Source organism: Xyrauchen texanus, chromosome 50 (assembly GCF_025860055.1).
Source record: "Xyrauchen texanus isolate HMW12.3.18 chromosome 50, RBS_HiC_50CHRs, whole genome shotgun sequence".
Taxonomy (NCBI): Eukaryota; Metazoa; Chordata; class Actinopteri; order Cypriniformes; family Catostomidae; genus Xyrauchen; species Xyrauchen texanus.
In genome coordinates this window covers 13,257,555-13,282,576 of record NC_068325.1, presented here as the reverse complement: position 1 = coordinate 13,282,576, position 25,022 = coordinate 13,257,555, and the positions used below count along the sequence as shown (strand labels likewise).

The window sequence follows — 25,022 nt, the reverse complement described above, 5'->3', positions numbered from 1 at the left end:
CAGCGGTTAACAGACTTCTCTCAGTAAAATGCAGTTTTACACGACCATGCCACATGCACATCAGTCACAAAAATCAGAGGTAAGTTCCATTTCATTTTTCTGCCATTCGGTTTGGGACTAGCAATGCCGTTACTCATGTAACTTGATACTGGCACTTAGAGTGAACCCTTGCTTGTTAAAAGTACTATAGTAAAACTGGTTTGCCTGGTGCTGTGTTGTGTTTTAAGAGTGACTTTTCTCTCATGTGTATTGGACTTCCTTAACATAAAAACAGTTTGAATGCCGCAGAAGAACACAGTCAATTTGGATTTTTGTAGAGTAATCTGAAAATGTCATTGTCAGATACTGGAGGATGTGCTAATACATTCTTTATTATCTGCTATTCAGTTTATAATAATAAAACAAGCTAATTCCTCAATATCAACAAATGTTAGCAAGATAGTCTGTAATTTAATTTGACAGTGTCCTTATGTTAAACTTAGTTGAATAATAATCAGTTCGGTGAATTTATACAGTATTGTTTGGATTAATAGACAATTACAAAATTTGCATTTGTCATTATTGCAGAATATATTCGGTATGGCAGCTGTATGTTACCATACCGAATATATATTCAATTTTTATGTGAATTTTGAGTGAGGTTTTTTTTTGTAATGTGACTTGTGTAGAGGTAGACATCTATTGTCATAGGTCATTGAAGAGCAATTTGTCCTTTCTTAGTAGGGATGTTCAATTCCAGAAATTTCAGAATCGACTCTTGTTCCGATTCCAGGTTCTCAGAATTGATGGATTTTATTCCAAGAGTTATCTGTAGACTAATTGTTTTTCAATTCTCAAGAACAAAACGTGTGACAAAGTGGAATCTTACATAAAACTGTGCAAAATAAAGCATACTTCCCACTGTTTATGACCAATAGTATGAATGATAAAAGATCATGCCATTGCCCTGAGCAGAATCAATTCAACTTTGGAGTCAACTTTTGATTCCCAATCGAAATCAAGCCCTACTTCTCAGGCTTGGTAAATTTTCCCAGCCAAAAGCTGGAGGAGGGGCACCATAGCCATCCAATGAGAAGATGCTGGTAGAGGTGTCAGACTTTCTCACTTTGGGCAACAGTAAAACAAATGCAGGGGCTATTGGAAAATACCAAAATGTTTAACAGATGAATACTGCACTTTGGTTGATGAAGGCTATGTTGCAATGTGTTCTCATGGCTTGAGCTCTGAGCTGGACTAGGAGGTCTGGGAGTGGGAGTCACGTTTGATTCCACAGATTTATTTGGCCATAGAATGATCCCACAGCTGAGGGGTTTGAAATGAGAGCCTGAGCAGGTGTTGTGGGAGGGAAAGAGAGAGAGAGGGAGAACTTTAGGAGTTTTCATTGCTTCCCTCTTGCATTCTTCTCCTCTCACATCAGTTATTACACTTTGTACTTGAGCAAAAATGTTTGAAAAGACGTCATGTTCCTCTAAAAAGTCATTAACTGAACGTCCATTATTTTTGTAATTCAAACATTTGGCAAATGGGCTGCCATTTTCAGTATGGTACAGACCATTGTTGCTAATATTAGCAGATATTTCTGTCCACACACTTCAATTTGAAAATGGTACACTGTAAAAGCATTCATTGCTTTTAGATGTCAAAAGTAGTACTTGAAACAGAAGTGTGCAACTTTTGCACTTATACCTTCTTCTATCCTAGCCTAATACGCAGAGATACAGTATATGAGCCATTCGAAGGTTGATTTATTTAAAAAATATAAATACTGTTTCTGTGGCACTATAAAAATATTGTTGTTTGTTTGAGCTGCCGGACCACCTTAAAGATTAGGGGAATACTTAATTTTTCTGTGTGCTGTTTCATCTCATGCATGGTGGAACGCTCAATGCCAAAGGATATTTCGGTTTTCCATGTATCGGTACGTCTCAGCCACAATACATGTAGATTGTGCATGTGCAGCCTAGTTTTTCTATGGTCATATGGGCTAGTGGTTAAAAGAGTATACTTTGAAAGGCTGAGCACTTGACCGTGTGAAAGATGGAATGGCGAGTGGAAAAACGATGTATTCCCTTGCCTTCAGCCTTTCGAAGTATTGTATACGCTTTTGACCGTGAGCCTATATGGATGTGTTTATCACATACGCACTACCACTGCTTTGTGATACTCTTTTAGTAAAGTTAGTCCCAGGCACATGCGCCCACGACTTGCAAAGACTCTATGCTAATTAAGAAATTGCGCAAGAGATGTAGCAGCACATGGAAAACCGAAGTATTCTTTGGGCTTAAAATAGCACCAATGCTTCAACCATTGACATGAGTTTAAGGCAGAGCTATTTATTTGTCTGATCAACAGCAGACAGGGGGAGTATTCGGGTAAGATTTTTTTATTTTTGAAATTCTGTTTGGTGGACTAAAACAACCTGAATACATTAGGTTATACCAACAAAAAAAAAAACATTTTAAGGGTCAGGTCATTTGCGTGTAATCATTTATTACAGCGTAACAAAAGCTGAAAGAAGAATTATGAGACTATTAATCGGAAACCTAAAGTTTAACCACAGAGTCTCTTTGGACTCACAAATTATCAGGTATGGATGGAAGCAGCTAAAAGTTGATCCCAAAGATTGCTTTGGTTAAGCTTAGCATTTCTTAGGAAGAGATCTAAGGCTTCTCCACATTCTGGCTTTGTTTACTTCCACTATCTGTCTTCACCAAACTGAGAAGACCTCATGACCCTGAATCTAAGGTTACTAGTGTGTTTATCTTTTTAAAAAGAACTGAGCTTAACACTATGTCAACAGCATCTCTTGAGTGAAGGAAACAGCTCTGAAAGGGGAGTGAGAAAGAAAAAGAGAATTTTGTGTTTGCAATCGAATTACCTAAGGGAAGCAGACAGAGCTAGAACCTAACATTAGGTGTGAACAATTCTATGTTTTCAGTCTATCGAGTCTGTTTAATAACTTTCTTCTGTGGAATACTAAAGGAGAAATTTGAATGAATACACTGGTCCAACTTTTCAATACAAGGCATTATTACAAGGCTATTAAAGAAGCTCATCAGGATATTCATTCAAAAACTTATTTTGTGTGTGTTCTGGAGAAGAGAGAAAGTCATATGGATTCTTTACGACATTAGGGTGAGTTAATTATGACAGAAATGTAATTTCTTGGGTGAACTACTCCCTAATAATGCTATTAAATGTACCTTAAGCGTAGCCATTAAAAATTAATACACATCCACTCTCGAGGAGAAATCGAGCCACTTTAGGCCCACAAACACCTTTCCTTTTCGTACCCCCTAGAGTTCAGTCAGGCATCAATCAAGGCGGCTAAGTAGGATCCTTGAGCATTGATACTATCAGTGGCAGCCTCTTATAGGCACACACTTCTATCACTGTTATCTATGGTAATTGCTCTGAGCACCAAGTCTCTGTCACCAACGATGGAAATGTCTCAACTCTGACTCACAAATGCACTACTGAGAGAAGGTTAATTTTAGCTCCATAGTGTGGGTAAGCACATTTTAAGCCCTCATTTCTCACAGTTGCTCAGTATCAGCTGCTGGACAGTTGCTGTGGCACTAGACTTAGCAATGATGAAGATGTATAAAGCAGTGGTTCTCATCCGGTGGGTGGCAACAGCAAAGGTGTTCTTTGGTAGGGTTGAGGATACTAAATGTAACTAATAATAAAATTGTGCAGAGTTAGGATAGGATATCAAAATTGCAGAGCCCTTAGAGGACATGGAAGGAATTTATTTTCTGAAATAGTTTACTAAATGTTTACTGTTGTTAAACAATGGTACATTTTGTGGATTTAGATTTACTACAAATACCATAGCTGTAAACTATAGTTAATTTAGAAACAAAATGGTTAATTTTTATAAGTGATGGATAAAGCTTTTTTGAGGAAATCCAGAAAACAGCAGAAGGGAGCGCTTGAGAGGAAACTCAAAATAATTGAAAGGAATGCAAAACTTACATTGAGGGAATCCAAAACCATTGTGAAGAAACACAATCTATTTCAGAAAATAAATTCCCTCCCTATCCTCCAAGGGGCTCCATACAAAATAAATAGGCTTATCAACTTTAAAGGTGAGGACAGAATGCTTTCTTCGGGTGCATCTCAACCCACACTAGTGTTGGGTTCGAGTCCACCTTAGTCGAGTCAGAGTCAAGTCTGAGTCTATACACAATCGAATCAGAGTTGAGTCCGAGTCTAAAAGGGGCTTAGTCAGACTCAAGACCAAGTTCATGACAGGCCGAGTCTCAATCAATATTTTAAGCTTATTTTAAACTTCACAACTAAGAAAACAGTTTGTCAATATAAATATAACAAAAACACCTGTTGCCTTTCACATATATCATTTCTAATTAGTATCCTGCTGAACAAGCTTCAAAGTGGTTTCAGAATGAAAGCATATGCTTTAGGTGTATGAAGACAAAACTGTCCTTCAACAATTCTTATTGTGTTCTGATAATATTTCAATTATCTGTTGCTTTTCCCCTCCACTCAAACATAGACTAAAGAAGGTGAAAACTGCATTAGCCATGACAACCAAAGTCATTATGTTTTAATTTAGTTTTCATTTCTACTTCATTTTCAATTTGTCAATTCAATTTAATTTAGTTTTATTTAAAATTATCCCTATCTCAAGAAATAATAGTCAATACTGAGATTTCTTCCTGAAGCTTTTTTCTATATCTGCCGACTGATTTGGGAAAATACAGAAAATACAAATGAGTCAACACAGTAGTAATTAGCACTCACTGAGAATTAACATCTCACGATGTGACTGCAATTGCTACATCCAAAAACACTGGAAAAGCCCTCTGAAAATATTAGGGCCATGATGTCACGGACATGATTTTCTAGTTAATTTGTGGGAAACCGCACAATGCAGGGTAGTTCTGCGTGTTCCTTGTGTACCTAAATCCCTGATGTGTCCATGTGCATCTCGCAGCAACTGTCGCAGAAGATAAAACAAAAATGATAATAATTGATATTTGCTTGAGCGGCAGCCGTGTTGGTGTACAGTAAGTCTGAAATCTTTACATACCAACCAAAGTCATAAATTTAACAGAATTGTCATTCAAAATGATCAGAGATGTAGGCTAAAAAAACGTGCATAAGTTACCCGGTAGTTTACACATTTTTAAAATATAAAATAAAAATGTCATAACCAACTAAATTTAGCTCGTAACATGAAGTTTAGCTTCATACACAAACCCTGTCATCGAATAATACATTTATTTTATAGTCTATAATTAAATTATAAACCAAATATTTCACTGCCCAAAATATCCTGATATTTTATTGTGCATGGTTGACTATTGTGAATGTTGGACAAATGCTGTAAAAGAATGTATTTCAATCAATAATAATACATATGTGCTGTTTAACTGTTTTACTGTTAGAGTTGCTGTCTGCTTTAGCAATACCACTTTTTTCCCCAGATTATTTAAAAAGTTACACAGTTAATTCATCAAGCTATTATGGACCAGTTCAAGCTGACAACACTGCGTAGACCACAAGAGAATACAGAAACCTACATGTGTAGATACATTATGCCTAAAAAGACTTAATATCCAATATTAATACTATTTTTATTTTGATATGCTGTTTTTAGTACTGTGAGAGACATGATGTGGGTGACTTAACTCAATTAAGATTTTAACCTTGATTAAACCGCAATGCAAACACCGTCTTGGCTGTACAAACGCCACACTCTATTTTACCAGTTGTTAGGTCCCGTGTTGTGTGATCTGCCTTGTTTAGTTTCTATTACATTGGATACATACCCGTCTTTATACCCGACCATGCATCCAATAAAACTATTTTAGTATTTTAGTGCAAATTAATCTGTCACTTGGTAATATGGCTAATTCTAAAACAATATTTGGACCCTGTCTTGTACACAACAATTTTGCAGTTTTTTTTTTTTATTTTTAATCAATTTACAAAATTGTCAATTATTAAACAAATACTGCAACAGTGATGCAGTTTTTTTTCCTAATAAATGATATTTTAATTAAAATGTATACTGTTGTATTGTTTTCTATTAAAATATAATCTATTTGTTTTTAAACTAAATATACACTCACTGAACACTTTGTTAGGAACACCTCTACACCTACTTATTCATGGGTTTATCTAATCAGTTAATCAAGTGGCAGCAGTGCAACTCAGATACAAACATTCAGATACAGGTTAGGAGCTTCAGTTAATGTTCACATCAATCATCAACATGGAGAAAAAATGTGATCTCAGTGATTTCGACTGTGGCATGATTGTTGGTGCCAGATGGGCTGGTTTGAGTATTTCTGTAACTGCTGATCTCCTGGGATTTTCATGCACAACAGTCTCTAATGTTTTCTCAGAATGGTGCCAAAAATAAAAAAAACATCCAATAAGCGGTAGTTCTGCGGACAGAAATGTCTTGTTGATGACAGTGGTCAACGGAGAATGGCTAGATGTGTTCAAGCTTAAAGAAAGGCTATGGTAACTCAGACAAACCCTCTGTACAACAGTAGTGAGTAGAATAGCGTCTCAGAATGCACAACATGTTGAACCTTGAGGCGGATGGCCTACAACAGCAGAAGACCACGTTGGGTACTTAATTAGGACCATAGTGTTCCCAATAAAGTGCTCAGTGATATGGCTCAACAGGTGCTCCCTCACTGTAAAAGCAATACATCTTTAAGAAACTCTGGTTTATTATAATTATTATTAATAATAAATTATTAAACTATTTTTTTAATATTGTTGTGTTTTATCATATTGCTGTTGCAATTGTTTCACGTCATGCCTAAGAACCCCCCTTACCTGTTGTACAATCACTATTATGCACTGCCTTTTGCGAGTAAACTGCTATATTTTCCTATTCAACTTACAAAATGTTGAGTGGATAGTTTTAGATTATTGTTAGGTCTATGCAGTTCTTGATAATATTAATAAATGTCATGTTTGATTTTAAGAACATTTATGATACTTTTCACGCTAAACATTTCGGTGCTGCGTTTGATTGTTACTTGATGTTCAAATTAAAATCTGCATCATGAAGCAAAACCATTTATGTGCAACTAGGCTAGAACCATCCGTGGCCCCATATTTTAGCCACCTCCATGCCAAAATGTGATGGGCCTAATAACAAAAACAAGCAGTATGGTGTGGAGCTGCTCCCACAGAGTGAACACCTTAATGAGGACCATATGGAGCTGCCCAGACATACAGTCAGTGGAAACCCAATCCCTTTTCCTCTTTTTCTTCCCTATTTCTGCTTTCTTTCTCTCCCTCTGTCACTTTTCTGGTTCTCTGTCTTTCACTCTTGCATCCAGCTTCAATTTATTGCATGAATAAAACTTAAGGCGATCTCTTTCTTAAAGGTGTATACTTTTTCCTATCCCAGCTCAATATGCAGAGGCATTTTTAAGAAAGCCTATTTGGAAAGTAGGCTGATTCCCCCCCCCCAAAAAAAAAAAAAGTGTGGTACCCAACACTGCAACATTGGCTTAACAGATGTCATAAGTTTGGGGTGGAACTATGTATCTGTTTTGTTGACCAATAGGGGACGGTTCAGCAAACCTGTATGAAAATGATAGTTATTTCTGCTATTCCATAGAAATTACACTTCAGCTTTGAGTTCTTAGCCTCAGTCTCTTGATCGGTGGTAGTAATCCCATTCCATTCCACTTCTTTTTCTAAGTTTACCCTAAGCAGGAGTTCAGAGCTTTTAGCTAATGACCTTCTTCTCCTCTACTCCCAATACTTAATCACACTTGATGACCAAAAAATGTAGTCTCTTTATTTTTCTGGTTTCTCCAGCTCTCAAATGGAGACTCTCCGTCCCCTCTCACTGGCCTGGCATTCAGTCCTGCCATGAAGCGGATGGCTAATTTTACCATACTGACCTCATTCCACTATTGTATAAGAACAAGTGAGTCAGTGTCAGGAGAAATGTTCAGGGTTATTCTTTCTTTTTCTGTTCCTTTCTCTTCTCTGTCTTGTCCTTTCTTGTGCCTGATTCATCTCCGTAATTGACTCGCTCCCTTCTTGTCCAAGAAGAGGAATATGTATATTTGCTGGCTCATGCAATGTAATATGCTCACAAACATTAGGGAAAGAAAGGGGCCTTTCTCCACCCATCAGCCTTGTCAAACTGTCTACTGGCATGAGGTGCATGTAAGGGGCTAACTCATCCATCAACCTGAGTGAATGAGGTATTTGCTTCACTGGCCAGTTTCTGAATGATGCCTCTGTAGTATCAATACACATATAAGCCTGACTTTATGGAGGCAGCCAGCTTTCCAGAAGAAATATTTAGGTAATTATTATTGTCACGGTTCTGGTAAGCCCACAGGTTTGTTTTGTAATTTTCTCTCCCTCGTGTTTCGCAGGCGTGCTCGACTGGCATGATCAGCGTTTCCATGGGAACGTTCATTGTTCTCAAGGTGGCGTCAATCATGCCATTGATTGCTTGTTGAGCAACACCAGTGGTGTATTACTGACTTTATTAATAAATATTTTTGGAACTGTTACTTCTGCTCCTGAGTCATTCTGTCCAGCACCTACACATTACAAAATAATCTGGCCACAACATGGAACCAGCGGAGGATTCCACTCTTCGCTCCGCCCTCCGGAGTTCTGCTGGGATGTCAGGAAGACCAGATCGCTGCCGCTAACCAGGCTTTGGAGGCGATGGCCTCATGTCTCGCTGATCTCTCCTCCTATGTGCAACAGCTCCGCCCATCTCCGACTCCTGAATCTCTGTGGGAGGTTTCCTCCTGCAGTGCATTCATCTCACAATGTTCCTTGTTCTTTACGTTGCAACCCTCCATGTTCGCCTAGGACACCATTAAGGTGGCTTGTGTCATTACACTCTTCACCAGTAGGGCTAGTGAATGGGGCACTGCTATGTGGGACAACCGACATCCCTGCTGCGCTTCATATCAGACATTTATTTCGGAGCTCTGCCGAGTGTTTGATTCCTCATTTCATGTTTATCTCCGGGAATCATCCGGTACAGTTGCCTCCTTGTCCTGACTCCATCAGCTCCGGTAGTGTTGGGGCCTCCTTGGTTGGTAAAGCACAACCCACACATCAATTGGTCAATCAACACTGTTCTTGCTTGGAGTCTGAAACTCTGCTATTTCCCCTGTCCAGTCTTGTGTTTGTTTCAGGATGAACCAGCTGACTTATCCGGAGTGCCGTCGACACACCTTGATCTGAGGGCGGTGTTCAGCTGGTCCCATGCCGCAACCCTTCCTCCTCATCACCTGTATGACTGTGCTATCGAATTGCTCCCTGGCATGTCTCCAACTTGGGGATGGCTGTATTCGCTCTCGGCTCCTGAGAGGGAGGTCATGAACAGGTACATCAATGATTCTCTAGCAGCCGGTCTCCTTCGCCCTTCCTCCTTGCTGGCAGGGGCAGGGTTCTTCTTTGTGGAGAAGAAGGATGGCTCGCTTAGACCCTGTATAGATTATTGGGGCTGAATGACATCACGATAAAGAATTGTTATCCTTTGCCATTGCTGTCCTTATCACCTTGTCTGAATTAGGGAGGTGGATGAGTGGACGATGGCCTTTAACACCCATAGGGTGCACTTTGAATATTTGGTTATGCCTTTTGGATTGGTCAATGCCCCCGCCGTCTTCCAGGGACTTGTGAATTGGACAGAAAGACATCCACTGTCCCACCGGATACCATTCTACCCTGCATGGTGGGCATGGTATTCTGGGAGGTGGAGGCCAAAGTCTGCACGGTGCTACGCCACACCATGTCTCCAGCCGCGTGCCCAGAAGGTTAGTTTTTTTTCCGCGATCTGTCCGGACATATGTCCTACAGTGGGATCACTCGTCAAACGTCACTTGTCATCCTGGGGCAACTCGTACCCAGACACTTATTAGACAATGATTCTGGTGGCCATCATTAGTGCATGAGGTATTTTACTTCGTCAGAGCTTGCCCCATTTGTCTGACCAACAAAACATCCTGTGAACCCCCAGCCGGGCTCCTCCAACCACTGCCAGTGCCTTCGAGACCCTGGCTACACATAGCCATGGATTTTGTAACCCCCCCCCATGGCAAGACAGGTGTTTTGACTGTAGTGGACCGGTTCTTGAAGCGGCTAACTTTATTACCATCCCCAAATTACCTTCAGCGAGGGAGAAAGCGGTAGCAGTCAATAATCACGTCTTCCACATTCATGGCCTCCCAGTCGACGTGGTTTCTGACATAGGCTCCCAATTTGTGTCAAGTTTTTGGGCAGTGCTCTGCAGACAGCTGTGGGCTACAGTGAGTTTGTCCTCTGCGTTCCATCCACAAACAAATGGGCAAGTACTCTCAGGGTTCTGATAAGACCACAGGTTTGTTTTGTCATTTTCTCTCCCTCGTGTTTCGCAGGTGCGCTCGACTGGCATGATTGGCATGTCCATGGGAGCGTTCATTGTTCTCAGAGCACCGCAGATCATGCCACTGCTTGCTTGTCGAGCAACACCAGTTCCAGCCTGATATATATATAACCCTGCATTACTGCATACACCATTTGCATTCGTGGGTCAGTTTTGACCCATTTAAGTTTTAAGCTTATAAAACATTCATAATCCAATTGTTTTCGTTTTTTATAATTAACCATGTTTTAGCTCATTGTTAACTTATCTGTTCATACATGTAAAAAGATCCATATTTTTGCCATATAAAATGAAAATTATAACTGCAGGATGTCAGTTTTTTATTTATTATTTCAAAATATATATTAACTACAGCTAAAACAGTTTGATACATGTGAATATATATTTTTTATTAAGGTTTTTATGAAATTTTGTTTGAATATAACTGCATTAAATTTATACACAAATTTAAATTGAGAATTTCTAGTAATTATCCTATTAACTTTCATATTAATTACTCATTACTGCTAAAAAAACACCTTACAACCATTCTTATTCCAACCAAACAACATCAAAACAACTATACAACATCTGTACTTGTATACAATGTTTTTAAACTAAATGTATTCTGTTTATTGCATTTATATAACTGCTGAATGTTTATGTGTGTTTACGCTGTTTATGTCTGTTGAGGGCTTTTCTTCATTTTTCCCTTATTCAGACTATGTATACTTGAACTTTTGCTCTTGCCGTAAAGCCGCAGGTCCAGACGGCATTCCGGGCCGTGTCATCAGAGCGTGAGCGAACAAACTGGTTGGTGCTTTATGGACATTTTCAACCTTTCCCTCTCGTTGTCTGTAGTCCCCACAGGCTTTAAAATGTTTGGAATGAACCACAACACCCTCACACGATTCTACACCAGCACTGTAGAGAGCATCCTGACTGGCTGCATCACCACCTGGTACGGCAATAGCACCGCCCTCAACCACAAAGCCCTGCAAAGGGTGGTGCGAACTGCCAGAAACATCATCGGAGGTGAGCTTCCCTCCCTCCAGGACATATATACCAGGCGGTGTGTGAAAAAAAACTTGGAGGATCATCAGAGACTCCAGCCATCCGAGCCATGGGCTGCTCTCACTGCTATCAAACGGCAGGCGGTATCACAGCATCAGGACCAGCAACAGCCGAATTCATGACAGCTTCTTCCCCCAAGTAATCAGACTTTTGAACTCTTGATCTCTCATGATCAATATACATCAACACTGCACTTTTTTTTAATCTCACACTGGTCTGTCATAAATTATATACTCTCTTTACAACACTCTGGCAACTGACAATCAACTGACAGCCTGAATGTTGATACGGCACATACAACCTATTGTAGTTTATAATTGTTTTTATTGAATATTGTGTTTTCTATACTGTACATTGTATATTATTATTTGTATATTGTGTTGTCTGTAATTATGTGTAAATTAGTTTTGTCAATTCTGTTGTGTAAATCTGATGCCTATTGCAAATTGGTATGTCACATCACTGTCATGACTGCTATGATAACTGCACCCAAGACTTTTGCACTTGTGTACATGGTTGAGTGACAATAAAGGGATTTAATTTGCCACACCTCCCTTTAGGCCGTTTTTCCTTTGATACAGTTTATTGTGTTTGTTACATCAACTTTGTCAGTTCTATGTGTGAGTGTGCATGAGACTGTATGCATATGTTTGTGCATATTTGTAAACAAGATGCAGTCCCATTTTGAGTCAAAAAAGTGTATGTGAGAGTAAAGTATTTTTTAAGAAAAATCAAATGCTAAAATATCTGCATAATATCATGTTTAAAGCCACAAGTGATGCCCAAAAAATTGACCCGGGAGCACAAAAGATGTAATAATTTCATAAAAATTGATATATCTCAAATAATTTATTCAAAAAATCTGAATAAATAAATAAATAAATAATAATGTTCATTTTGGTTTGGTTCCCATACGAAAAACGATGCGGTATTTAAAAATTATGATTAGAAAGTAATTTTGTTTATTTTTTTGCCTCGCCAATGAAAATAGTTCTGAAAGAAGTCAAGCCAACACACTGCTGTCAGTAAATGCTAACATGTGGAATGATACATTGAAGTGTTCCAGTGCTTTTACTGAATATGAACTATACATACTTTACTATATGAAATACCAGCACTCTTGGAACACCACTTGTCCAATCAAATTAGAGAACCTGAAATAATTTTTTTTTGTATGTTTTGTTTTACTCCTAGGCTACAGTCCCAATGGATCCTGGAAATCAGTTCAAATGGTAAGCTGTAGATAAGGGCTGGGTTTCATGAAGCAATAAGTAGAACATTAGTAGCACTTAAGTAGTACTTTTTACTACTTTTTACATTTACCAAAAGAATCGTTATCTAAGTAGTTTGTAAAAACATTTGAAAATTTATGAGAGATCTGAACTCTTAGGTCAATTAAGTGCAAATTAAACATATCTTTCTGGCATCTTTCAGTTTATAAAAGCTAATAGGACATTTATTATATGTAATAAAACAAAAAATATATATATATTTTGATAATTGGAAAGCCATTGTAAACTATTTCAGAGGATTAAAAAGTGTTGAAAGAAATCGCACTGAAATCAATAGGCAGTCACCGCAGTCTGTGCATGCAATGTGATATGTATGTATCTAAATTTGCAAGACACATAATACAGTATAACATTATATTAGTCTTTATTGATAAGCATAATTGTAATCGCAATAGAAAGATGATATGTTCTTGTACATAATACGATTATGTGACCACACAGTTTAAAACTTAAATAAATATGCCTAAATAAAGAATTAAAATATGGTTACAGACGACATTAGAGCGCGTGTGTGCAATGAGTCCCCCTCTCTCTCTCTTCGTCCAATGGTAGTAACAGGGGGCCTGGATAGTTCAAAGAGTATTGACTCTGACTACCATCCATGGAGTCATGAGTTCGAATCCAAGGTGTGCTGAGTGACTCTAGTAGTCACATGGGGTAAACTCCTTGTGGTCGTGATTAGTGGTTCTCGCTCTAAATTGGGCGCGTGGAAAGTTGTGCGTGGAACGCGGAAAGTAGCATGAGGCTCCACATGCTGGGAGTCTCCGCTGTGTCATGCACAACAAGCCACATGATAAGATGCACAGATTGGCTGTCTCAGAAGCGGAGGCAACTGAGACTTGTCCTCCACCACCTGCATTGAGGTGAGAAACCGCACCAACATGAGGACCTACTATGTATTGGGAATTGGGCATTCCAAATTGGGGGGAAAAGGGGATCAAAAACAAGGCAATAACAAATTGCATGATCCATAACGGCAGTAAGGCTACAAGTACGCAGTACCTTGAACTCTAACCAGATGATCAATTAATATTTAGATAGGTCTATGAGTAGTTCAATACTGATGGCCATCATTTTAATCCTGTTCTGTGTGCATTTGTTCAGTTTCCAGCTAAAAAAAATGAGACTACATGAGAGTCCCTTATGATTCACATCGCGTGCATTCACATTACATGCATTTATTGCGTCACTTTCATTAATCTCTATGATTGAGCATCAATACAAAACTCCATCTAAAACTCCATCTTACTAAAGCCATCATTGTTTTTATAATTAAATTCTGTAATAGTTAGGTAATACATTGCGGCATCTCGACAAGGTTACAAACAACTTCCATGTTTGTCAGTATTTCCACCTTATTTTCATGTTGAAAAGTCAAACACCTTTACATACGGCTAAAGTGATCCACACATTTGGATGGGGGACAGCTCCCGTAACTAAACACTTAAGTTCAGCTTTATAACAAGCGATCTACATGCTGGTTTGGAAAACAGGCGTTACTCCATCGTAAATTAATGAGCGACATTAGTTAAGATGATCTTTAAAGCTTGAGTTACAACTTTATTGGGAAACCCAGCCATGATATAATACTTTTTTCATGATTGCTTGTATGCAGCATTCACTTTTTTAATAACTGCAGATCTCTTAATGCACTAACTACTAACATGATCAAACCATAAACCAACTCAATATAGTTCAACAAACCATGATATTATTCTAAGAGAACAGGATAGCATGCTAAAGCCCATCATAAAACTGAACCCTCCAGGCAAGGCTGAGCTATTTTCATTCCTTCAATTTGCCTACTTATTACATATCAAAATGGGCTCTGCAGACTTTAGCTGTTCAAAGAGATGCATTTTATGGATGAGAATACAATGTTTTTGTTTAGTCACTTTTAATTAATTTATCATGTATCTGTCAAAGCTGCATCTCCTCCATTTAATAGTGTTAAACAAGGACATAAAATTAAGCTAAATCCAAATGCTAAGTGTTTCCAATCCCAATTGTTTGTGAAGTTGAAGAAAATATATATTTGAAATGAACCAGAAATAAACTGCTAAAATAGTTTTAAAAGGGGAGTAATATAAATACAATAATAATAATTCATATTATTCGTCATAGTATTGTTTCAATATGAATAGTTATGTGACAGACAGACAGACAGACAGACAGACAGACAGACAGACAGACAGATAGACAGATAGATAGATAGATAGATAGATAGATAGATAGATAGATAGATAGATAGATAGATAGATAGATAGATAGATAGGTGGTGGTGTAGTGGGCTAAAGCACTGAGATGGTAAGCAGAAGGTTGTCGGTTCAATCCCCACAGCCACCACCATTGTGTCCTTGAGCAAGACACTTAACTCCAGGTTGCTCCAGTGGGATTGACCCTGTAATAAGGGCACTGTAAGTCGCTTTGGATAAAAGAGTCTGCCAAAATGCATAAATGTAAATGTAAATAAATAGATAAGATAGATAGAAAGATTGGCCATAGACAGACAGACAGAGATGGATGGATATACTGTTACATATTATTCTATTATGTGCATATTTTTTTCTATGCACTGTAAAAATACGTGACTGGACACTTGTCAGGCTTCATTGGAAGTGTCTGGCGACTGTAAGCCCCTCCTCCAGCAGTTTACCTTTGACTGACAGTGGCCAAGGAAGGGATTGAAAAAGTTCTCCGATTTTCTCGCAGCCTCAACGCAGACAAGCAGCAGTTGGAGAACTCCAAGCAAACTGAATGGATTGGCATGGGGAGAAGCGGCACTCTCAACCTGGCTAAGCGGCAGCTTTGGAACTGGATTTGTCTTTTAATGGTTTCCATGTCCTTGTTACTCCGACCAGGTAAATAATTTATAACTATTAATAGCTCTTATAGGCATGCACACATCTCGGAGCGCTACTGGGAAAACTTTCCAGCGTACTTTGGAGCATTGTAAAGTAAAAATGTTGAATCACAAGATCTAACTTGTATATTTAAATCTTTAAACGAATGTTATCATTTTAATACATTTCGCTCATATTAATGCAACGTCCATTTAATGCGCATTGTGGTTTTCTGTAGGCCACAGTGAACGCCAAAACTTCAGGACTAGGCGATCATCGCATCACTAGAGTTGTGCTGCTAACTCGCTAGCAAATCTCCACCGTGTTTACGAAATGATGTGAACGAGGTCGATTTAAATTCCCACACGGTGTAAACAGTATTTTCAAACCTACCTTCTGAAGTCTTTTAGTCCATTGTATCATCAAATAAACAACTATATGAGTACTATTTTCCAGCACATTGCATAGTTTGGTCTGCTTTTTATTAGTTAACGAAAACTTTTGGACTTCGCTAACCTAGCTAGCTACCCACCATGTCGTTGTTTGGGGCTGTTTACTTCGAAAGCCCGTGACTTTGTGTCGAAGAGGAAATTGTGACTTAAATGATTTACAATAAATGCAAGTTATTTGCGAAACAACCGCTATAGCAACATTTTACTAGATTATCGAGTTTTATGTTACTCTCATCCGCCGCCTCATCTGTGAAAAGCACGCGCATGGCAATGTTATTGTCAATAGAAGTTTTAAAGTGTTACATTTCGATTATTTTATATTGTAAACATTCTACCAACTTAGATTTCAGCTCTTTGCTGTGTGTTCTAAAGACGACTGAAAAACTATTTTTTCTTTGTTATTATTGGTGGTTGTTGAATAAATACAGATGTTTATAGGCGGATTCAATTTTTTTTTTATTGTATTTTTTTAATAAAATTTCTAGAAATTATTTTTGACGTTTTATGCTTTTGCTGTAAACGATTCTACATTGAAGAGTAAATCATACCACTGGCATTTAAAAAAATAAAATAAAAAAAACTTCATTAAAATTAGGGAATCAGTTATCACATACTATGTTGTCAGGTTCAAATGTAAATATGAATGTGGTTTATGCATAAACTGTGACGTAGCCTGATTTGAATCAGCTTTAAGTTTTTTACAAGTTTTGTTTGATAGTATCAGTGTTGAGTGATTAATCACTGTATTTAAATTACTTTTTCATTGAAAAAAAAATAAGTAAGGGATTACTCTTCATTTTTATGTAATTTAATTACAGGTACCTCTGTAATTGGGTTAAATACTTTATAGACTATAGAACAATTCTACACAAAACAATAGTGAATTTAAAATCTAAATTTAACATCTAATGTTAAAATATATGTTTTGGCCAGTTCATTAATAATTTATTTGATTTTATATGATTTATTTGAAAGAATAAATAAAAAAAAAAGTTTAATGTCTGTCCTTGTAATTTTCATCTGGTCAAGTTTGATAAGGGTTTTAGAAAGTAATTAGTAATAAGTAATGCAATTATTTTTCAGACTGAGTAATTAGTACAGCAATCGAATTACACTTTAGAAGATGTAATTAGTAGTTAGTAATTACTTTTATAGTGACTTACCCAACACTTGATAGCACACATACATCACCCAGACGTCTATTGGATGCAAGTGTGTACACATATGTTGTTGTAAGGCCTTAAACGCACCATACCAAATGTTATGATACAAAACTAAAGGGCTTCTAAAACTACTGTACAATGAAAGTACTGTAGTAGTAGTTGTATTATTATCAAGTAGTTATTATTTTCACACCTTTGTTAGATCTTATACACAAAACAAATGAATCGAAGGAATGCAAATCAAGGAATATTTCCTTGGTTTGAAATATTGCTAGAATGTTGTGCAACCAATGAATGTATACAAACACAGTTTTTTAGCTGTTATAGATGTTTTGTGTACAGATCTGAGGCTCAGAACTTTAATTATGAATGTTGACATCTATCACCAACCAACAACCAAACAATGACTCTTCCACATGTTTGAATGCACTTCACTCATGCATGCTACCAGAATTATGTTTTATGCATACTCTTTGATTCCCAACAGTGTGCTGCCAAACATGTCGTATTCAACGCTGTAATGCGGAGTACGTGGCTTCCTTTTCACCCTCCGGTGGTCTGCAAGAAGAGGTGCTCCCAGATGTGGACTACTGCATCGCTCTGAGGGCCTATTCCTTGTGTACTCGCCGCACTGCTCGTAGCTGTAGAGGAGACTTGGTGTACCACTCTGCTGTATTTCGTATTAAAGATCTTTTTGCACAGCATAACTGCTCCAGCGATGGCCCTACGTCATCGGCCAAAGTGCCCAGCACATCCAGGCCGCCCGTGGTGGATGTGTGCAACTATGAAAGTCGGGTGCTTGCCTTGGGCCCTGCTGCCCAACAGAAAAAGTATGGACATTGTGGATTATTCGGAGATCCTCACTTGCGGACTTTTCGGGATGAGTTCCAGACATGTAGGGTTGAGGGAGCCTGGCCACTCATCCACAACCGGTACCTTTCAGTTCAAGTCACAAATGTACCAGTCGTTGAAGGCTCCAGTGCCACAGCAACCAACAAGGTAAGTTGTATAATGGCACTTTTCCACTGCATGTTATGTGCCGCCTCAATATGGGTGGGATTATAGGCTGTTCGTCATAGTTGTGACACTCTATTTATACATTACTGATCATAAACAATAACACAACCTCTAGCTATTAGCTACTAGCTCATTGTGCTGCATAAAGCAGTTGCTGCATGGCAAGTTTACACAAGTGTAACAGTTAAATTGGCCTGGTTGTTTTAGAAGCAAGCTTTCCAGTAGCTGGTCAACTAAATAAAGTGAAGCTTTCAAGCAGAATATAGATTTAACGTAACAAAACGTACCATCCTCCATTGTGGACTCCAATAACGCCATGGCCGAGACAAGGGTAATCTCCCTCCCATTGCTCACCAGTCTATTGCCATAGATAGCATCCATTTGTCGAACCACTTCCACTTTCTTCTGTTTGAACCACTCTGGCTGTTGTGGTCCTTGATGGTTCTGTAGTGACTTAACTTTAGTTTTTTTTTTTTTACTTTTCTCTACACTGTTGGTAGGTCCAGTGGTAGCCGTGTGCGGCCAACAGCTGAGACACTTCCTGAAAGTCTTTTTAGTTTGGCATCATTTCATTCGTCGCTAATGAGAGGAACGTCTGCACCTCATTTATTGACCACTTGCGGGTTGATGTCCTGTGTCGCAAATCCAGTGACGCTGGTAGTGATGATTCTCTATGACCAATCAGTGATCTGCAGGGTTTTGACGTCAAATTTAGTATCGGCTCAGCTCGCTTTGAATCTCAACCGAGGTCGTACTAAAAAATGTACCAGGTACTATCCACAGTGGAAAACCCCTAAAAAGTGAGCAGAGTCCAGTCGAGCTGTACCGTGCAGTGGAAAAGCCCCATAAGTTGCCTTGTGTAACCTTATGGTTACGGTGACCTATTCAGTGTTTAGGAACTGTCAACACTGGGAAATGGTCCATTTGGAGTGGAGAGTCTGATACTCATGGTTTGAGAATCAGTTGATCATATTAGGAAAATGTTCCCTGATAGCACACGTACATCACCCAGACGTCTATTTGATTTGTGTGCTTACATCTGGAAAATGTATTTTTTAGGTTGTTTGCTCATCTGCAATACATCCATGAGACGTTCCCTCTCAGATGTCAATAAGACATTCATTAGATGTCTTTGAGGCATATATGATTTAGAATGTTTTTAAATCTGATCTTTTTAAGATGTTTAGCAGATGTTAAAGGAATAGTTCACACAAAAATGAACATTTTCTTTCTTCAGCAGAACACAAATTAAGATTTTTAGAAGATAGAGCTCTGTCAGGTCCTTATAATGCAAGCACATAGGTGCCAGTACTGTTTGTGCTGTTTGAAATGACCAAAGCCTCACGTGATGTTCATTCATCTGTTGTATTTATATGCGTGTGCTTCCGAATTCTCATGTGAACTTGCCATTAAAAAACTTTAATGTTTCAATTATCAATTTATTCTTTACACAAACTTCTGATTTGCTTTAGAAGACATTCATTGATCAACTGCAGTCATGTGGATTACTTTTATGCTGCCAATGCTGGCACCCATGTACTTGCATTATAAGAACCTGACAGAGCTCTATCTTCTAAAAATCTTAATTTGCGTTCTACTGAAGACAGCTAAGATTTATGTGCTATCTGGGTTATATATTTATGCAGAGTAAGTTTTATATACTGTATTTGTTAGTGCGTCGCCTTTATATCAAACAAAAGCAAATATAGAAAAATAACTTGAATGTTGATCAAATTAAACTGTATGGCAACCTTGGCTTGTAAGTACTACAGACTACTAAACTTCTCATATATAACATCTATAACAAATTACCATATGGGTGCAATTCAAACTTGTACAACATCTTTGGATAAATTGGGCACCAAAATGTTTTGTATAAACTGCTTAAACTAAAAGCTTGAGGGAGACAGACAGTCAGCCCATACAATGATGTCATTTGGGGACTTTTTTTCTCCTATTATAGGAATGGATTTAGACTGTTCAGCCATGGCTACAATACAGACACAGAAGAATGTAATAGAATCCCCCAGAGGCTGTTGTGTCTTTAATTTTTTGACTACCAACAAAGAGTGGGGGAAACAAAAAAGAAAGAGACCAAAATGAATTATTTACTTTCTAGTTACAGTCAGTTAGTTCCTGGAAGGTTAACACACAGTAAGTATTACTGCAACACAGGACTGACAATGTAGAGTAATTGCTTAAATATCTTTAAATGAATTTCTCATCAATTTAGCATTTAGGCTTATTACTATTTGCAAAACAAATGACACAAAAATTGAAAGTATCTATTAAAAGTTGTTCAATGTTCTACACCTTGATTAAATAAAGTTTCATAAAAAGTTAGTTAAAGAACATTGAAAATTTCAGTTTAATATAGTCGATTCCATCAGATGACATTAGCTATAAGGCTAGAAATTTGTGGAGCCCAAGTGATCCGGTCCTTTGTTTTTTTTTTACTCTGTTCTCCTACTGCCATCTTGTGGTGAGATCTGTCATTTGTCCTGAGTCCTCAAGTAATTTACTTCTTATGCTTCCCCCCCACACACACATTTGCCTAGAGCCCCCCGTAGAAACTTTTGGTGTTCCCTCACTGACCGACTGTGAAATGATCAAGGGGCACTGAAAATCAATGTTGCCATCAAGTCCCCCAACAAAGATCACATTCTAATTCTGGGCCTAATTTACCTCATCAGATTTAGTGCTTAGTTTTGCCATTTTATGGACAGATACAGTCAGGGATGAGACTGATAAGGGTAAGATCTGATAATGACACAAACTCACAGTAGTGTGTCCCATGTCTCTAGATGTAATGTGACCTATGCAATGTTTCTAGTGTCAAGTAATTTGTCTGTCCAAACTGAAAGTGTTAAAGCCGTGTAATGCGACACAATCGTAGCCATTCAGAACATGTTTGATGCTAAATACAGCAATGCGAAGAGGGATTTTGGACTAATGAGATTTCACTGTGGGCGAGTTCTACCTACCAAGCATGAAGCCACAGAAACAGCAGTCAAACCATTGACAAAACGTCCTGTCGCCTCATCATGGTCACAGCTGGTTAGGACAAAAACTCAGATTAACATGGAAGAGAGCTTTTATTGTGTCACGCCTGGTTTGTTTTTAGAGCAACAATCAGGCCACTGAAAAAATATAAAGCTGCCTTATTCCCTAGTCAATTGAAAACAATTCCATTTATCTACATTTACACATTTGACAGGTGCTTTTATCCAAAGGGACTTATAGTGCATTCAAAGTAGTGTAGACATTTTATCAGTTGATGTGTTCTTTTGGACTCTAACCCTTGACCCAGGCATTATTAGCCCCATGCTCAACCAGTTGAGCAACAGGAGCCAATTGCATGCGATTGATTGTCAGTGTGAGCTACTACTTATTGATTCCTGTTTGATCTCCCCTGTAGATAACAGTCATCTTCAAGTCCTATCATGACTGCACTGAGCAGAAGGTCTACCAGGCCACAACCGAGGATCTGCCATCTGCATTCCAGGATGGTACGCGTAGTGGTGGGAAAGGAGACAATCTGTGGATAGTGGAGGGTAGCGGAGGTCTGGGGATCCGGCAGGTGAAGATCCACGCTCGCTATCTGGGCACGTCCATCATTGTACGTCAGGTGGGTCGCTACCTGACCTTCGCGATTCGCATGCCTGAGGACTTAGCGGAGGAGAACGGGGGCCTGCAGCTGTGCCTGCATGGCTGTCCACGCAGTGAGGTCATCAAGGCCCACATACTGAACCGCCAACAGAGTCTTCGTCCGCCGCGACTCATGGGTGAGTGGTATGGGGAGGAGGATCCTGGCGAGCTGCAGCCAGGCCCCTCGGCACATATGGACATGTTGGAACGTGCCACCACTAAGTGTCGAGAGATGCTACAGGTGGAGGATGTTTACTTCCAATCGTGTGTATTTGATCTTCTCACGACAGGTGACCCGGAATTCTCCAAGGCCGCATATGGTGCCCTAGAGGACCTTAAGGCACTTCCACCCAGCACTCTGAAACAGAGTTCACCCAGGACTCCACCTGTTTTTAACAAAGGAGCAGTTGTTATACCCTCTGTATTTGTTGCTCTGCTACTACTTCTGTTGCTGAACTGAAAGAGCTGGTCAAGATGGCAAATTGATGATCGATATCCACCAAGGGACTGTCCTTCAGCTTTAAAGTCCTCCTGGTTATTTCTCTTGCTTTAAAGGATAGTTCCGCCAAAATTTTGTGTTTTACACTTAAAGCTGTCCATCAGTCAAAAAAAAAAATGAAACCAGCACTTGCGTGCAACCTGAAAATGGGCCCAAGTCATCGTACTTCCATTTAAACCTGCTGTGTTTTATTCTTCAAAATGGGATAACAGCAAAACACTACAGGCTTTCCGAATATGAAATCAACAGAGGGGCTTTAGTCTGGAAACGATGAAGTCAGCTAATCTGCATATCACTTAGATTATTATAGATTAAGCTCTCAGCAGTGGAGACCTTCAATAAGGACTTCGCTAATGGGTGAAAGAAATATTGCGAGACAGTGCAAGAAGGTTTATTATCGTAAAGGACAGGTAGGGTGCTTAGGTGCACTTCAAACTGTCTACTCTGATATACCAACCGCAGCACTGAGGTTCACTGACAATGTTTGTCATCTACACGGGATCCAACAACTACATGAAATGCTACCTACCCATAAATATTTTGGTTCTGGGTTGATAAAATCCATACATAAAGCTGCACAGGTACAGTCATGTTGACCAGACAGAAAGAAATAAAAAACTTCAAGCTGCTCTGTGTATTAAGGTTAAAAAAGAAACAAAAAAAATGTATTGTTTTTATATAATAATATATTGAAAGAGTGTATATATGTGTTTTATAATGTGTACATTTACCTGTGTATAGATGATAATGTTTTAAATGTGATATGTTTTGAAGCTGTTTCACCTAGCTAGATATTTTTGTTTAGTTTGTATAAGACAACTAATCTGTGTTTTATTGTGTAATCTGTTGTTTTTCCATATAAAAAAAAACAAACAAGTTGTGACCATATCTCATGGCCATTTTTCTGGTTTAAATGTTGTGACACTTGATGATTGATATAGGGAGCAATATAAAAGTTGTGAAATGTTTTAACCCCAAGTGACCAGCATTGCCACTAATAATTTGTGGCTTCTTAAAACTCTGGTCTTTATGCCATATACACACTAATGTGCTGTCATTTGCAAACACAACTTTTTCTTTATGTTTTGGCCTGCCGTCCACACTGAAAGAGCATTTTTGACAGCAAAAACTGAGCTCCCAAGTGGATACATTTGAAAATGCTGTCATTGCATTGCAGTACGGACAGGGAAAATGGAGCTATCTGAAAACGATTATGTATTTTTGTCATGTGACGGATTCAAGTGACCATTCAACTCATAACAAACAAGATGGCAGCCCATGTTGTAGTGGCATTGCTGTGCTTGCTATTCACTTTGATAGCATTGTTAAAGATAAATGTTACTTTGTACAACCTTCACATCGCATTCATTCAGAGGCGACAGGAAGTTTACTCGGAATTGCTGTCTGCCGATGGAACACGAGGACAATTGAGTTTCAGACCGTACATAGAACAGTGGTTTTTCGTATGCGGAGTAGGGGAATTTTAGATTTTTCATACGTTTCAGTGTGGATGAACAACTTTAAGAAAACGCTTGAAAACTGCAGTTTTCAAGTGTATCAGGATTACTGTGGACGTAGCCTTAGAGTGGGTAAGTGGTTTTCTCTTCATTGGACCGAAAGGCGAGTGTCAGACGTCAGAGGAAAATCTAGGGGCTAATGCCCCCTCTAGCCCACCCTTAGACCCAGCCATGCCCTGCTGAGTGATAGCACAGCCATGTAGGAATTCTACTGCCTGTGAAAACGGCCAGTTGTACAGTTTAGAAGTCATAATAGAAAAATTATAGACTAAATGAAATAGTCCACAGAGCCATTAAATAAAAAAAAGATCATAAAAAAGTTAACACCTTGGAAGGTTTGTAAACCAATTCAGTGGTATAACAATTATTCGTAGACCTTCAAAGTAGATGACTACATTTGTGTCTTTTTTCTAAACCAGGCTCAAGTTACCCCCAAGAATGGAATGTGCTAGTATTGACCGGTGATCCATGTGTGCAGTTGACATTTGTCCTTCACATTTTGAACAATGCCGTTTAAAGCGGTCCTACTACATATCGACAATGTACATGAACCATTTCACATGTTCCTATGGTCTCCATTAAGATTCCCTCAGGCCTCGGGTGGAAACCGGTAGACAGGGTCATGTGACAGAGATTGAATCGTCGTCAGTATAACCACATTCATCATGCTAAACTAAGCATTTTCCAACCTTGCCCTTCTCTTGTACTTTAGAGCTCTTGACACTCAATCACTCTCAAGTTTTACTGGCCCCCAATGTGCCTAGAACAGGCAGCTCATCATGCAAAGATCTGCCAGAAATCGTCGTGTAGAAGCAACAGTATCGCATTCCTGTAGTTAACATACTGACAGATTTACTCTATCACTGAATGGGATTTTTGTGTTTTTAATTCGAATTTTATGTATTTTGTCTAATTATGTTCAACATTTCTCTCTATGCATCCCCTCTTTTAATTAGTCTATTATAACGAGGTCTATCTCTGTTCAAGTTAAATAATGAGGTATATAAACAAACCTGCAGTAAAGACAATCCACTTTGTTCTTTGCTCACTTTGATCTAATAAACAAGGACAATTATTGAACTAATGAATTAAAATAAAACCTCTAGCGTGATTAATATTTGCAGTGCAAA

The 25,022-nt window shown here is 38.6% G+C and overlaps 1 protein-coding gene across 1 annotated transcript; it reads left to right on the top strand.

The window, feature by feature from the left end:
- Positions 1–7: 7 nt before the first annotated feature.
- rgmd (RGM domain family, member D) lies at positions 8–23,251 on the top strand. The gene is made up of 5 exons (XM_052124000.1): positions 8–79; positions 12,656–12,693; positions 15,466–15,614; positions 17,699–18,210; positions 21,647–23,251. The coding sequence occupies exons 1-5, from the start codon at positions 29–31 to the stop codon at positions 22,334–22,336; spliced, it is 1,440 nt and encodes a 479-aa protein (XP_051979960.1). The 5' UTR covers positions 8–28; the 3' UTR covers positions 22,337–23,251.
- Positions 23,252–25,022: the final 1,771 nt, after the last annotated feature.

What these genes read in the sequence shown, in the direction of transcription:
- rgmd (XM_052124000.1), top strand. Translation starts at nt 29, where the DNA reads ATGCAGTTTTACACGACCATGCCACATGCACATCAGTCACAAAAATCA. An exon ending in GTCCTTGTTACTCCGACCAG is followed by an intron (nt 15,615 to 17,698) that starts GTAAATAATTTA and finishes GATTCCCAACAG; the next exon opens with TGTGCTGCCAAACATGTCGT. An exon ending in GTGCCACAGCAACCAACAAG is followed by an intron (nt 18,211 to 21,646) that starts GTAAGTTGTATA and finishes TCTCCCCTGTAG; the next exon opens with ATAACAGTCATCTTCAAGTC.